Source organism: Drosophila montana, unplaced genomic scaffold, assembly GCF_035044405.1.
Source record: "Drosophila montana isolate Dmon_TW-CO22-7 unplaced genomic scaffold, ASM3504440v1 contig_3200_1, whole genome shotgun sequence".
NCBI classification, from domain to species: domain Eukaryota; kingdom Metazoa; phylum Arthropoda; class Insecta; order Diptera; family Drosophilidae; genus Drosophila; species Drosophila montana.
This window is the reverse complement of record NW_026998080.1, coordinates 7,002,559-7,018,508: the sequence shown is the minus strand read 5'-3', so window position 1 is coordinate 7,018,508 and position 15,950 is coordinate 7,002,559. Positions and strand designations below refer to the sequence as shown.

The 15,950-nt window shown below is 44.0% G+C and overlaps 2 protein-coding genes across 2 annotated transcripts; one reads left to right on the top strand and one right to left on the bottom strand.

Moving 5' to 3' along the window:
* Window positions 1–4,459: 4,459 nt before the first annotated feature.
* On the bottom strand, window positions 4,460–6,397 carry S-Lap8 (Sperm-Leucylaminopeptidase 8). Its single transcript, XM_064687292.1, has one exon. It carries the CDS (start codon window positions 6,317–6,319, stop codon window positions 4,742–4,744), a length of 1,578 nt encoding a protein of 525 aa, XP_064543362.1. The 5' UTR covers window positions 6,320–6,397; the 3' UTR covers window positions 4,460–4,741.
* A 3,867-nt stretch (window positions 6,398–10,264) lies between these two features.
* On the top strand, window positions 10,265–10,984 carry LOC135432235 (uncharacterized). Its single transcript, XM_064687804.1, has 2 exons — window positions 10,265–10,789; window positions 10,856–10,984. Exons 1-2 carry the CDS (start codon window positions 10,265–10,267, stop codon window positions 10,967–10,969), a joined length of 639 nt encoding a protein of 212 aa, XP_064543874.1. The 3' UTR covers window positions 10,970–10,984.
* Window positions 10,985–15,950: the final 4,966 nt, after the last annotated feature.

The following is a 15,950-nucleotide window of genomic DNA, read 5'->3' as shown; positions in this document are numbered from 1 at the left end:
TGTGTGTGTGTGTGTGTGTGTGGCCCGGTAGATTGCATAATTATGCAAATGTGTTGTTTTTCGGCATTCAAAGTGGCGCATTTGAAAGTGTTGCCTACTTGTTGGCGTTGGCGCTAGCGCACAATTTTCACAATCAAACGCATTTGCATAATTATACAAAGCACACGACCAACACCTCTGTGTGCGTGTGTCTATGTGTATGTGTGTGTGTGTGTGTGTGTGTGTGTTTGGGTGTTTGCTTTTAATTCAACTTTGATAGTTTGTTATAAGCTTTAAGCTGGCAACCCATTCGGGGCACTGGAACAATGGCTCGCTTCAACAATGTTGCGCAAAATCCGGCTTTGTTTTATTTCTATTTGTATACATTTATTTGTGAAAACTCTTCAGCTTATAAGATGCGTAATAAAATTCAATTTGGCAACTTCTTGAATGATAAAGGGCGCCCCGGTAAAATTTCCATTTGGCCCCTAATCGATTTCATAGGTGACAAAAGCATTTTGTAAGCCAGCCAGGTGAAGAGAGACAGAAGTCCGCACGCACAGTTAATTTGACTTTTGGGACAATTCTCGTTTCGCTACATTTGCATATCTTTGCAAGGCGCAAGAGAGGCTGTTTTGTGATTAGGCTGAAAGGGATTATTCATGAGCAGCCGAGTGCCCAAATTGTTTAAAGCATATCGTTAACGTAATGCCAGCCAATATTCAATGGGCCCCAGCCATTTGGCAGTCAAACCCAGCAGACATCGACTCCGACTCCGACTTCGACTTCGACTCCAACTTGAACTCGAGCCCATCCTCAAGTTCAAATTCAATTCTGACTGGCAGCCAGCCCTGTGGCGCAAGCCAAAAATATTTGCCCATAGTTGGCTTCTGGTTTTATGGCTTTATGTGCACTTTGGTTGACAATTGCCCGCTGTTTCTTGTTGGAAATATAAAATATGGCCATTATGTTTATTGTTTTCTATATATCGCAGACAGGCGGCAAGTTGCAAGCTGCATGCTGCAAGCTGCAAATCGCTTGTCGCCAGTCGCTTGTCTTTCGCAATTTCCAATTGAAATAGATTTCTTTTTGGCAAATGCTGGCAAATTGTTGTGGCATTCCCCTGCTTGGCAGCTGTCCAGGCATAATTAAAAGCGCTGACATTTCAGAAATTCTATTCTAACTATATCATCTACATACCATCTAGCATAGCATGTAGTAGCTGCTCTTATTAGCTCTTACCTGCGGCAACTACATGTGTTTTACAGTGGCTCATTTGTGGCAAGTTGTTGGCATTGCTCGCATAATTTGGCCAGCTAGTTGCGTGCCAGGTTTGTTGTTTATAGCCGCTCGCTCTTTGTGTGCGTTTGCCTGATTAACGTTTTTATGGCTGCGCAAATATTTGAGCCAGTTTTTAATAGCCCACTTCTGCGCCCAAGTTATGTGCAGAAAAGCCTAATTAGCAGCATTTAACTAAGCCTCACGGCCTCGCCGTGTGTGTGCTTTGTGCTTTGTGTGTGCTTTTAATGCGACGTGATCGTGGTTATTAAAACAACAAAGCCATATAGCCTATAAGGCCAACCTGAGGCTTTACCCTTGTTAGACCTTCTACCCATTACAAATGCCTAAAGCGGGTATCATAGTACATTGTCAATGCATGGCACAGGCAATGGAAAAGTGCGTAGACAAATGTACATATATTTGAATCTCTCTCTCTCTCTCTCTCTCTCTCTCTCTCTCTCTCTCTCTCTCTCTATCTATTATGTGTCCTTCTGTATGGTTCGTAGCACTCTCCGAAACTATACTTAAAAATGTATTTCTCGAGTATAAGGCAAACAGAATTTGGTGTGCAGGCTTTAATATACTTTTTCTTTGTATACCTATTTTATATAAAAGCAGCTAGATTCCAGAATTCCAATTTTTATTTTAATATGACCCGAAACTTAAATTAGGCCAGTTGCTTAATAAACAGACAACCCGAAAAAGATTCAATTTAAGAATTTAAAAATAAATAGCTTTTAATGGAAACTTCAGATCCAAAGCATAAATATCTCACGCCCCAGATATTTAGATGCCAATTTGGGTAGAGATTAAATGTAGCCCTCGAACTCTGCGTGAACATATTTACGACCTACAATAATTTCAGAAGAAAGGGCAGTAATAAATTAAAAATTCTTGGAGTTGGTTCAAAGTATACGCTGAACCACCTGCTAATATATACATTGTCTTGCTAGGGAATCTTAAAAGCGATCGCACACAAAAGAGTTGGGTTCTTAAAACTAGGAGCAGAGGGAAAAGCTGAGGAAAGAAGCAGCACAGTGTATGGGGATATTATGTGGGGATATATCGAAGCCGAGAGTACAGGTATCTGCTAGTTGGGAACTCTCTCTTGTCGTAATAGTTTCTGTTGTATTTGCTGGCTGCCAGGAAAATGTAAATTTCAGCTGAGTAGCTCGACAGGCGCCACTGGCGGCCCATTGCTTACACGTTGTCCGCGCAGCATGGTGCCAGTTTCAGTAGCAGTGACAGCGGCAGTAGCAGTGGCAGTGGCAGTGGCAGTGGCAGAAGCAGTAACACTGGCTGTGGCAGTGGCAGTGGCAGCTTGATTAGTCCAGGCTGCTGCGTTGGCGTTGGCGTTGGCGTGTGTCCCTGCTCGGCCGCCGCTCGCATGCGATAGAAGCAGATTCAGAGGCAAAGGCAAAGGCAAAGTCAGCCGCAACACACTTAACGACGTAGTTAGCGTTAGTTAACGTATGTACGTGATATCGTTAAACTGGTATAACGTTACCAGACCCCCGTAGCATAATAAGTGTCTTATTAGTTATGCCGCAGCAGCAGCAGCAGCAGCAGCAGTCGAAGCCAGTTAGTACGATTATTTCTGGTGCAACTGGAGCAAGCCAACCGTGGGCATCACGTGCCGGAATCGGAGCTATATAGAATCAATGATGCCCTCTGACAGTTTCCATGTGACCATTGCAAATTTGCATAGAACATTGTATTTACACAGCCCAACGACGCCTTGAATGACAAGTGGTGGGAGGTGATGAGCGGGGAGTGGCTGAGACGTAGGCGATCGGAACACACTAGAAGCTATTGAGCTGATATCAAGCGTTGGAGTGTTGGTACGGAATGGCGCACTTCAATTAGCCGCCCAATTCGAATCAGCAGCTGGCAATTGATGAGCGTCAATGACTTTTAATTAATTCAGGGCAAATATTGTGCAACAACAATTGAAAGTTTTTAACTGCAAAACCAAGCCAGAAGTCCAAAACAAACAAACAACAAGAACTGAAATCTATTTGCACAGTTAAGGGCCAGAATGCTGGCCGTAAAATAATATATATGTACATAAAAAAAAAAAAAAACGAACCCCCAAAGACGAAGATGAAATTAACGCGGGGCCAGCGAAATGAAAATTAAATTCCAAACAGCCCTCGGGCCTTCCCACGCGCGAGTAGTGAGTGGTTGGCTGGAGGTCCTGAGTCCTGGGTCCTGGGTCCAGTCTCAGGTAATCGCAAACGTGTAGTATTTACTTTTAACGTTGCTTGTTTATTTTTTAATTTCCTTCCAATTAAGCAACAAACAAGCCGCGCGTGCCCAACACCCCACCTACAATCGTCCTCCCTTGCCGCCAAAGCGCTGACGTTGGCAATAAAAAACGCGCAGCTTTCGCAACAAAATGAAACGAAATGAAATCTATTCACAGTTACGTAAACGTAAACGCAAACGCAAACGCAAACGTAATGAAAACACGTTGGCACAATTCATTTAAAATCTACATCGGACACCAGGACAAGAAACAGAAACCAGCCAGAACAATTTGGAATTCCAAGGACAGGGAGACGCTAGAGGAGACCCAGGCCACAGGACACAGGACACAGCTGTATGCTTTTAGGCGCATTTGTGGTTAATTTCCATGCGCACGACTTGCGGCTCTGCCCGGAGAAAAGAGTCCGATCCCTTCTTGTCCCTGTGGACTCATTACTTATGCACAGCTCGTACGCATAAATAAAACATGTCAAACGAGTGCAAGTCAAAGTGACTTGCGGCTGTCGTCTCAGCTTGGGCGATATACCCAGATCCCCCCTCACACGGACTAGGGTAAACACATTATTTTTCGTAGGCAGCACGCATAGAACTTTACGACGGGTTCGACAATTAGTCAGCCGGTGGTTGGAATATCTAGTTAGAATTGAAGATGGATCCTATATATTCACCAAGAGCTATATGATCCCTTTTCTTTGAGCAGCAGGGATAAATATATTTATAATATATAATATAGAGGCAGAACTTGCACGACATAACCATAGAACAGCCGCAATTAAATATCTTCCAAGTGAATATTCTTTGTAAAAACAGAAAATAAAATGTCAATGGAAGAGGATCTAATAAAATAGCCATTCGTTCGGTTGAATAGTGGAAGCTAGTTCGAATCTCCGGTCTGGTGTATTGGTCAGTAGTAAAAAGTATACAAAAAGCCTTTGTGTGTATATATATATTTTTTTGTTTACATTTCTATAATTTGTAGACAATATTGAAACATACATCGGTTAAAACTTCAGTTGGGATCAGTACATTATGTGGACACTCACAATTTGGTACATAAATAGGAGCGCAATGGACATCATCTGGCACATATACAATTAAATAATCAGCCCACATCTCTTCTTCATGCCGTCACGGTCATACTGGAAACAATTTGGAACATATAGCAGAGAAACGTTTTAATATCTGAAATCGTCCGATATCTTCGTCCAAAAATTTATTTGCAAGCCAGTTGGTGCATGAACTGAATAATCGTGCGTGTGGGGCGTCCAGTCATGCGATCCCGCAGCAGATATGGTGGCACGCCATGTTCGGCCAGCATGCCTGTGCCCCGGGTGTCGAGATGCACCCAGTCCAGGCAGGGTACTAGCTGGTGCAGCAATGCAGCCGTTAGGCACGAGGAGGCGGGTCCTTGTCCCTCGTTGCACATGTCGTAAGTCATCTTTGGTTCAATTAGATGCTTGAAGTATTTCCAAAGCGGCATGCGCCAGACACGATCGCCGGTAATTGAGCCCGCCTTCTTGAACTGCTTCCACAGGGTGCTGTTGTTTGTCCACAAACCTGTCGAGGAGGCACCCAACCCATGCCTAACACCTCTGGCGTAAGTGCCGAGGTCTAAGAGTAGTTTGGGCTTCATTGTATTTTGCGCAAAGAGCATCGGATCGGCAAGCATTACCGCGCCGGCAGCAGAGGTATTCTTAATGCACAATGTCTTTCCGTTCAACAGGGAGATCACATCACCTGGCTTAGCCGCCATGCCCGAGGGCATGTTCTCGCAGAGCGGCAACAAGGCCGACACATTGATGGGCAGGGATAATGCTGCCGCAGCTCGAATAGAAGCCACAACAGAGGCTGCTCCGCTGACGGCGGCACGATATTCGTGCAGGCCTACTTTGCTCTTCAGGCAGAGACCGCCGCTGTTGAACGTTAATCCCTTGCCAAGCATGAGCAAGGGCCGGTCCTCGGGTGAGCTGCCGCAGTAATGGATCTCTAGCACAATGGGTGGCTCACAGGAGCCCTTGGCAACCATCAAAAACGAATTGAGACCCTGCGCCTCGATCCAGTCCATAGAGCGGACTTCGACGGTAACACCGCATGGGCACAGCGAATCAATTGTGGCCTGTGCGAAAATAGAAGGCGTCATCTGGTTGGCCGGCGTGTCAGAGAGACGCCTCGCCAGATTTTGAGACTCGGCCTTGAATAGGCCGCGTGTCCAGGCATCTACATCCGCCGAGCCGTACAACTCAAGCTTGGGTATATGCATGCGGTTATTCTTTCGTTTGTTTACATTGTAGCGCCAAACGGCCATGGCAGCCCCCTCGGCCGCTTGCTCCGGGTACTCCATGCCGTCGACGAACACGGTCTGTGCGCCCTGATACTGCAGAAATCTTGCGCCAACTGCTGCGGCAACTCGTGTGTTTTCCATGCCCACATCGAGCACTTCCTCGGCATCGTAGCCGACACCCTCCTGTCCCAGGCCAATAACGGCCACAGATGAGAATTCTTTATCCACATTATTGAACATTCGACCCTCGCCCAACTCGCCAATCATGTTTGTCTCTCTGACCAACTCGGTGATCTTTCCGCCAACGCGATCATCGAACTTTTCGCCGTTCGGCGTCAACTGAGGGTCCTTTTCGCCTTCCTTGAGATAGAGTCCAATGACAATGCCATTCAACTCGCACTTGGTGCGCACTTGCATGCAATGCGCTCTGGGTATAAAGGAAATGACGCGGTTGTAACGAAGCAGTCCCATAAATGATTTGCCATGACATATCGCTTGTGATCTAGCCATAATTATTGATTTAGAACGCGCTCTGAACTTATAAAAAAAAAAAAATAGTATATAAATTAAATACTTGCACTTCAATTTACAGATATATCGAAAAGGAAGAAAAACTTTCACGTATAAATAATATTCTGTTTTATATAAAAAAAAAATCCAGTGCGCTACGTTTAACTTAAACCGAGAAACTGACTACATGAGTTTAACACTTTTGCCAAATGGGCTATTTGAAGTTTCAATTTGGTGAACTTTGATTGAAACATAATTTCAACAGATTTCTACGCTAGGTGCCAAAGCAAACCACAACACATTAGCACTCGCGTGTCTGACGTCCGACGGAGCAATATGCGCGATTTTTAAATACCCTTTTCAAGGAGCGAAATAAGTTAGTTGGTTTTGTGGAATGTTCAGCTTATTGGTCTTTCGTCTTTTTATTTTTCAACTTTTCTTACGCTTAGTATTTATATGTTTGTCAGGTTTTTCAGCGAATTATATTTATATTTTTTTAGTCATATTTTTTATAATTATATAGTTATATCTATATATTTTGTATATTATCTTTACATAATTTATATTTTTGTATTTTTATATTTTATATTCGTTTTATATTCGGCATTTTGCATTCGAATTTTAGATGCATACTATATAGAATTTACGGTTGTATTCCAGAAAATTATATCTATATTTTTAACATTTATTTAACTTTAATTTCGGGATATTGATTTTATTTTAATAACAAACACGATATTCAGTCCATCCCAGACGAAGTGTATGCAAATTACGGACAAGCCGATTGACAAGCTGGCAACTTGTTGAAAATTCCGGCGACAATTATGACACTTACGGATTGCAGCGAGCTTAATACAAGTTGCAATTTTTATGTGCATGATTAAATTTGCAATTATATGAATCAGAAACAACAACAACAACAACTGACATAATGAGAAATTTGCTGGCGCGAAAATGTCGAGACTGCAAAAAAGTGCAGCGCGGCCGCAGACGAAACACGTAAAAGCAATAAAGCAATAAATTGCCCAATTTGAAGGACTATTGTAGCCAATAATTTGCACAGCCACTTGGCCGGTTGGTTGGCCGATTGGTTGGCCGGCTGGTTGGTCGGTTGCCTGGTTGGCCACTCACACACTTACACACGCACACACGCACACTCACGCATACGTGTGTGCATGCTGCGCTTGTGCCCATATAATTTCAACAAAAATATGCACATTTGTCAATGTCGCGTGATTGATGTGGTCGAACGCATTTCCGCCAAGCAGCCGCCGCGACGGTGGAGCCGAATAAAAAAAAAAAACAAAAAACAAACACACACGTACAGTAAACAACATGTAATGCAACACACACACACACACAGAGAGCTGCAAATGAAAACACAGAGAAACAATTTTTTATATGTATATATATATATAAATATCCAGAAAAAAAGTATATGTTGGCGTGTGTGGCCCCAAAGGATGCTGGCGGCTGTGTTGGCGACATTACGCGATTTTACGCATGATTTAAAATTAATGACAGCAGCGGCGGCGGCGGCGGCGGCGGCGGCGACGTTGGTGACGGCGACGGCAAGAGAGTTGTAGCATACTGCTTACACACACACACATACACGCATACCTACACTTATGCGAATATAAACAACACACCTTAGCCCCTGTACATGTGTGGAGTCAGTTGCCATGCAGGATGTTTAATTTCCTAAATGCATAAATCTCACTAATACGCACAACAAAATCTAAGCGCGGCTTATGCGATTGCCGCTTTTTTGTGTCTAACAGCAGCAACAGCAACAACTGCCATAGCTACGAGCACAACATCCGAAAATCATAAACAAACTTCAAAGGACATTTACAGCGGACAGTCGACAACTGCCCAATGCTGGCGAGAGAGCACAACCAGAAAAAATGTCAACCAATGTTGAGCTTATTACGCACAGATACGCGGCACACACACACACACACCAAGGCAACCACAACAATTCAGCTTCATTTGTGCTGCGGCAAACACACACAAACAAACACACTCGCACACTCATGTTGCATATATATTCGAATTCGTTACGTGTACGCAACGTTGTTCGTACCTGTGCGGCGATAACGGCCTACTTGCCCACGAAAAGCTTTCATTTCTATTTCCGTTTTCACTAAACGCCGCCGCACAATGCCCACTTTAAACTTACGACTGTTTTGGCTGGGTAGGGGCTGATTGTGGCAGTGTAAGAGGGAGGGGCTGGCTCAGCTCACCTTTTTGCCGAGCTGCGAAACCGTGCTGCTTGTTCGTTTCGTTCGGTCGTTCGTTCATTTGTTTGTTTGCTTGTTTGTTTGTTAGTCAGTTTGTTTGCCGGTTTATGCTTTAACCTACGGAAAATTGCCAATTGTTGTTGGCATGCAAATTTATGGCTTATTTGTTTTGCCTTTTGTGTATGTGCCTGGAGTGTGTGCGTGTGTAGAAGCCGCTTACTACACGTCAACCCTTTTCAGAAGACTAATTCGTTTAAGCAGGAGCGTTTCAGCAAAGAAGCAATTGCTGCAAATTCTTGCACACTTGAGAAATAAACCGAATTGTACCAAAATTTAAATGGAATTCAGTTGCAAAAAATATATTTTTTGCATTGCTAGTTGATTGTATTTTGTATTATTTTTTTGTATCAATATTTGCCACAGCAAATTGTTTAATGTAAAAACAAAAATCCAACTTTCTATTAAATTTGGGCCACATTTAGGGCGCCATATAAGCCCGCCCCTGTTAATTTTTATAGCAAGTTCTCTCATTGTTTTGCCGCTTTTTGACCCAAATGCCGGAAGTCAGACGATGGAAAAAGCAAAAGGCTTTGACCTATCAGTAGATTTCATTAACAGAAATTTAGATAAGCATTAGTGTTGATGCCAACCGAAGGCGTGGACGTGGATTCGGGCGTGGATATAGATGTGACTGTGGATGCGAGTACCTCGATGTGGTTTCCTGTCTGTACAACATTTTTTGGCGACTTTAATGTGCGAGCAAATAACAAAGTAAATGTTGGTTGCCAGTGGAGAGTGAGTGCAGCATCTGGAAAATGGAAAATCTCTGGCGACTCGTAAATTTGCTAGTTGCATAAATCAGGCAATTGAATTCTAATTTTTGGCTCACATTGCAGACGGCCGGAGGAGAGCTTATTGTGCGTCTGCCTGGTCTGAAATCAATCATGATTTTTAATGCACAAATGGGAGCAATTACAGTCAGACGAGCAGACAAAAGAATTTACACTTGATTTATTGTTGTTTAGCCTGCAAGCTGATTGTTAATGTTTATTACAAGTCTGTGTGTGTGTGTTTGTGTGTGTGTGCCTGAGCCACAAACCTGGCAGAGAGGCATGGTCGAAATGCAGTTGAAGTCTTTTGTTCTATGCTGGCAGCTGCAAGTTCAATAAGCCACATGTCGTATGTGGCTGTTGTGCTTGTAAATAGTGCTGTATACCCTTACAGAGGTTATCATAAATATGTCCCTTAATATGGCATTTACACAGCATAAATTATGGCAGTTACTTTTAACTGAAACAAATATATTTTTAATTATGCAAATATCGAGTGCACTTCGAATTCTCTAAAGCTAAGTATAAAGTAATTGAAATACCAGAGTTCTTATGTATGAAAGACCCCGTTCTGTTTGATATGCTTGTAAGGGTATTGAATGGCGGGTCTGCCGAAATGTACACTTCTTTCTTGCTTTTGAAATACTGTGCTTGCTGTCCAGTAAACAATGCGACGGGTGAAAGTAAAAGCAGCAGCTAATTGACTGTTTACGAATCAATAAATCGTTTAAATAGGTACACATCTTGCCAAGCAATCAATTAGCACCTCCCCCGCCGCAGACAAAGCCAAATATTGTCTCATAGTTGGCTGTGCCGCATCTATAAAAGTGTTGCCCAAATTCGGCCAAGACAGACGCCGTCTAATGCTCGCCATGGCTAAGTTCAGTTCAGTGCTTATTGGGCTGGTGCTCAGCATTTTGAGCTGCTTGGCAGCCGCTGATCTACGCGCTGATCTGCGTGATTTTATGGCGCTGGTGCCGCGGCGTCGCATTAACCATATAGCGGCGCGATACTATATCTTCGATCCGAAGTTTCGGCAGGCTGTGGAGTTTTTGCGCAGCGATGAGTTCGCCAAGACCTGGCGGCAAATGCGCATGGCGCCGGACTTTGCCGATCTGATCGACTACGTCACGGAGTCCGGCTCCGGCTACGATGTGAGCAGCGTGGTAGACAAGCTGCCCAATCGGCTGCGTGCCTTTCAACTGTCGCGTGTGGTGCCCGTGGATATGATGTTGCGACGCGACTTGACCACATTTCTGCACGAGGCACTCCAGAGTCTGCCACGTGCTCAGTTCTACGGCTTGATGGTGCGCAAGGTGCGCGAGGGCGGCGACTTCGCCAAACTCTACAAGGCGCTGCGGGACAGGGAGTTCAGGGAGCTGGTGAACACGGCTCGGGTGAGTGTGGCGGGAAAAATACTTGTGAGCATGGAAATTTAACTTTTTTTAAGAATCGCCTTGCAGCATGCAAAGGACCTGCAGACGCCGCTGAACAAGCTGAGCAAAAAGCACATCAATGTGGATGAAATCATACAAATCGCGTTTGAGTTGATAAGTTGGGGCCCGCAGGTACGCTGAACGGTTGCCCCGGGCAGCAAAGTTATAATTAAGTATTTATGAATTAAATTCAAGCACATAACTCATTAAATAAGCGGCAAGCACAAAAACTCACACACACAAATGCACAAACACACTTAAAGTTAAGATGCTTACTCCGAAAACATGCAAAGTACGGCTTAAGTGCTTTTCAAACCGAAAATGCGACCGTGCCGGGGTCAGTTCCGGCACTAGAATTCAAAAAAAGGGTTCACACCCAGCCCAGCCGCATTTCGTCTTTAATTTCGGTGCGACGTGCCAGAAATGACAAGAGCTTTGAACTTTTGTGAGTTGTTACATCGATTTCTCACCAATTTTCTCGGCGAGGGAGCGAGCGAGGACAAAGCTGGCCCCAAAAGGACCCAGAGAACAAAGCCTCATTTGCAATATGGAGACAGGCTGCACAATATGCATTCATTAGAGCGGTTTATGCGTCAAGGCACAGGAGGGGCAGAGCAGAGCTGCCACTTGCTGCTTGCCACCTGCCACCTGCCAGCTGCAACCTGTCAGTTGACGCAATTTGCAAGTAGGTAAAGTCCTTAATGGTGGCTTCTGTGTTAAATATCCTAGCAAATGAGCATTCGCAATCGTATTCACATTCACACTCAGACTTAAGCTCGCATATTCAAATGCGTGTGCGTAGCATTGATTTGACCTATGCCATGTCAATTAAGTTGTTGCCTGCGTGGCGCCACGGAGAGTGTTGCATGCCAGCGATATTTTATGCTGTGCAACGCACAATTTGCCAACATCGACACAGTTTTTATGCTTGCTGACTTGCCACAAAATGCGATCATATAAGCGCGCCTCAAAGCCTGCCGTTGCCAACTTTATTTTTAAGAAGCAAATTGCTGCCGTTGCCGTTGCTGCTGCCGTTGCTGTTGCTGCTGAATATGCAACAAAAGTTGCAACTGCAACTAACGCCCACAACAAGCAAGCGACGACCCACATCATTTTGGCGCAGTTTTTGGCTGTCGCTGTCGCTGTTGCAGAGGCGTCCAATATAGTCAGAGCTCAACATGGAGTTGGAGTTGGAGCTGGAGTTGGCGCTGGTTCTGCTTCTGGTTCTGGCTCTGGTTTTGATGCTGCCTCTAGAGCGGCAGCTGCAACTGAAGCGGGCATTGATGGCGACTGCCTGCTGCTGGCGGCTGCTGTTTCTCCATTTTGCTTGACATTAATTTTATGCTATGCAGTGTGTGTGCTGTTGTGCACTAGTTGTACTCTGTACTCAAACAAATAAAGAGTATATTGGACTTCGTTCTTCGAGTCCGGATATAATGTGGCTCTTCCCATTTTATGCACAGGTCGAATTTATTTTAAGTCATCGATAACTTGATCGATAATATTAAATCCTTTTTTAAGCATGTCCAGGAGCTTACGGCTAGAGTAACCAGCCTTTCCTCTCTTTTGTTGTGTACGTACGTATGAAAACAAGCGAGAATGGCTGCTCAGCGCTGGGTTTAGAGTATCTGCTAGTCGTGCGCATCCGACTATGGCCCACTTACTGGCTTGATGTTGTCGTTGCTATTGCTGCAACACTAACAATTTGCGCGAGTTTGTTGCTGCGTGCCAGGGAGCCAGAGCCAGCGTCAGAGCCAGAGCCAGAGGCACCGCCAACGGGGCAAAACGCGCTTAAATTGTCGCATTTGTCTTGTCGTTTTAAGTTGCCGCCACGCTTGGTGACTGCTGCATTGCATAAACTTTGTGTAATCCTTTCAATTTGTTGCATACTTTTAGGCGGAAATTAAAATAACAAGCGCTGCGCCGCGGGCAGGCAGCCGCCTAGTTGGGGATAGCTAGGCAGAGCCAAGCTCCATTCGATTTGCTAAAAACTTGCTCTACACGTGTTCTAAAACACACACACACACACTCAGACACACATACAATGTTGCCTATGACCTGGCCTTCAGTAGTTGCCACCATGTTTTGTGCTCGCAGCAACTTGTTTGGCTGGATTTGGCCTCCTGCTCCTGCTGTGCATTAATTAAGTCAAAGTGCGCCTCCATTTGCTACCATTTGCTGATACTATTGTAAGTTTTCACTGGCCCTTCTAAACTAATCAAATTGTATATTTGGTGCTGGCAGTTCCACAAACCACGAGGAGAGCGCAATTCTCGGATATGTTTCCTACGGGTCTGTTCTAACTCATGCGCCAGCTGCTGCTGCTGCTGCTGTTGTTGTCATTTGGCATTCGGCATCAAGTAAATAATTGCTGCTTTAAATGCTTGTCAGGCATTGGCCATACCTTTCTATGCCCTTGCCAAGAGTGCGTTTGACTTGTGACGCATTTGGTAACTCACACAATTTGAATTTTTCAATTTATGTTTGCTTTAATTAGGGAAACTATAATTATTGTTGGTTGCATCTGTAAACAGGCTGCGAAGTAATAATTCGAGTGGAGTAGATTTTTATCCACCCTATCTATCAACTGTTTGCACTCAGCTGTACGCTTGAGCTCTTTTAAGGGTATACATGCTTCGGCGTGCTGTTCGTCTGACAATTTGAACTCATGCTTGGAGGCAGCCGTCGTTCTATGTATTTTAGCTTTGGCTAAATTCAATTCAGCTGGCAGCCCTTTTGGCTTTTGTTGGGGAACATTTTTGAGTGGCCGCGTCTGATGCGTCGCTTTTTCTGGGTAGCGCTGACTTGTTACCGCCTTAACTGTAATATCAGTTACACAGCCAGCAGCGCTGAGCTTCCACTTCGTATTCCATTTGGAGCACAGTTTGGCTGGCCATGAACCGCTCCTCTCTGATTTCAATGGATGAGCGCCGAGTGGGGCTTTGTTGCTCATGGCCTTTGGCTTGTTTGTACCGCTCCGCTCCGCTCGGGACTTCTTGTGCCTGTTGGTTATACTTTACTTATTTTGGCCAGATTGTCTGTATTTGCGGTGGTGCGTTTGTTGTTGATGCGTACGTGATCTGGGTGCTACTCTGGCTCGCATGCCCTTTGCTTAGCAATTAGTTTTAAAATGGCTGCCTTGTTGGCTGTCCATGTTGATGTGCATGTACTCCACCGCCATCTCCAACTCCAACTCCCGCTTGCGCTCCAACTCCGTCTCGAACTCGTACAGAGCTGTACGCTCATTAGAGCTGACCTCCAAGCATTGTAAAAACAGAAATGGATTTTTATGCGCTGTCGTCGCCGCTTGACGCTGCCATAAAAGGCAGCAGCCGGCGTGCTGGTAGCGTAATCCAGCCAAACAATGCCCCGACCCCTAGTGGAGCCAGGGCAAACAAAAAATCATCAACAACAACAATCAATGTTGGCCGTAATCAATTAACGATTTAACGTTCGGAATGGATCCGGCCAACTCGTCGTCGCGACCCGTCAACATTTGGCGCCACCCCCGACCCGCCAGCTCTAGCTCCACCTTCCACCTTTTGGCGGCAGTTTGTGTATGTGTGTGTGTGTGTGTGTGCGGGTCATGTGGCTGCAAAATTGAAACGCACCACATTGACAGTGGCTGCATGAACACGTCATTCACACGCACAAGGGTTGGGACTAAGTCCACTGGTGGAAGTGGCAAGCGGCAAGTGGCAAGTGCATGCCGTTCGCTGCCGGACTTCAAATCATTGACAGGGTTGTCGTTTGTGCCGCATCATACAATAAAATGCATACGAATTTCACTTCAATATACACTGCATAAGGCTACATTCGATTATACGAAGGAAAACGTGAAAACCTATTTGAAAAGATATATGACATTTCTGAAAATCTATTTTCAGTTATTTTAGACTAAATGCTAATTTATTTTGCCAACAAATATTTTTAAAATTTTTGTTGGGTAAGATAAAAAAGTGTATTAAAATAAAAATAAAATAATAATAAGAAAGAATAATATATATTTAATTATAATTCGAATTATTATTAAGTTCTTATACTATACTCGTACATTTATATGTCTTCAGCCCAACTATTTTGTCCATTTATTAAGTTGAAGTTTTATTTGTTTAATTGATTTACTTTATTTAATTTTATTATTTTTCGTAATGGCATTTGACTAGCTGAAAACTTGCAAATCAGCATAAGCTTGATTTTAATTTATTTAAGACTGTGGAAATATTTTTGATTGAATTTCATTTACTTGAGCATTTGTATATTAAAACTTGAGTTAATTTATAGGCGTACTTTATGGACTTGAATTTAAGTGATGGCAAGTTTTTATTGAATTTCATTCAATTAAGGGCACTTGACAACCCTTAGATCAGAGCATGCTACGCAAAAGTTTATGTGGGGCTAATGTGATTACTCCTGTCATTATTGCGTTGCTTTCTCTGTCTCTGTCCCTGTCTCTGTCTCTCTCTGTCATGTGGCTGTGTCCTTCTCGCTCTATCGCTTTGCCATTAAATTGACCGCTGGCTGATTCTGTTCATGTGTGTGTGTTTGTGTTTGTGTGTTCGTGTCTGTGTGCATTTAACTGCACGTTTGCAAACTTTGAACCGCGTTGCGTCTGGCCCTGCATCTGTGTGTGTGTGTGTGTGTGTGTATTTGATTGGTTATTGACTTTTAACAGAAAAATTGATGTAATGCAATTAGTTTTGCAGCTAAACCGTTTGATGATTGCACAACAACAACACGAACGAAGCGATAAACGAGTCCTTTAGCCCGAATCAGTCCTGTAAGAGCATAATGCATGGGCGGCAATCGCTGGCAAATGCTGACAAGGGCTGTTCGGACGGGAAGTGGGGGCGGTGGCATTGCCAGTGGCAGTTGTGCGCTGAAGCTGGGCAGAGGAATTCTTATCTTCTATATGTGGCAGGACACGATGACGCAAGCATTAGTCAATTGTAAATTGCTAAAAGCTCAAACAGTCCATTTCAATTGATTTGCTTACGGGGCGTATGATTAATGAAGGGCAACACAGCAAATTATCGCTCAACTCTTGATTCTTGTTATTTCAATTCTTTTGGTTATTTAATGAAGAATATATATTCCTTTTGGAATGTATTTAGAACTATTT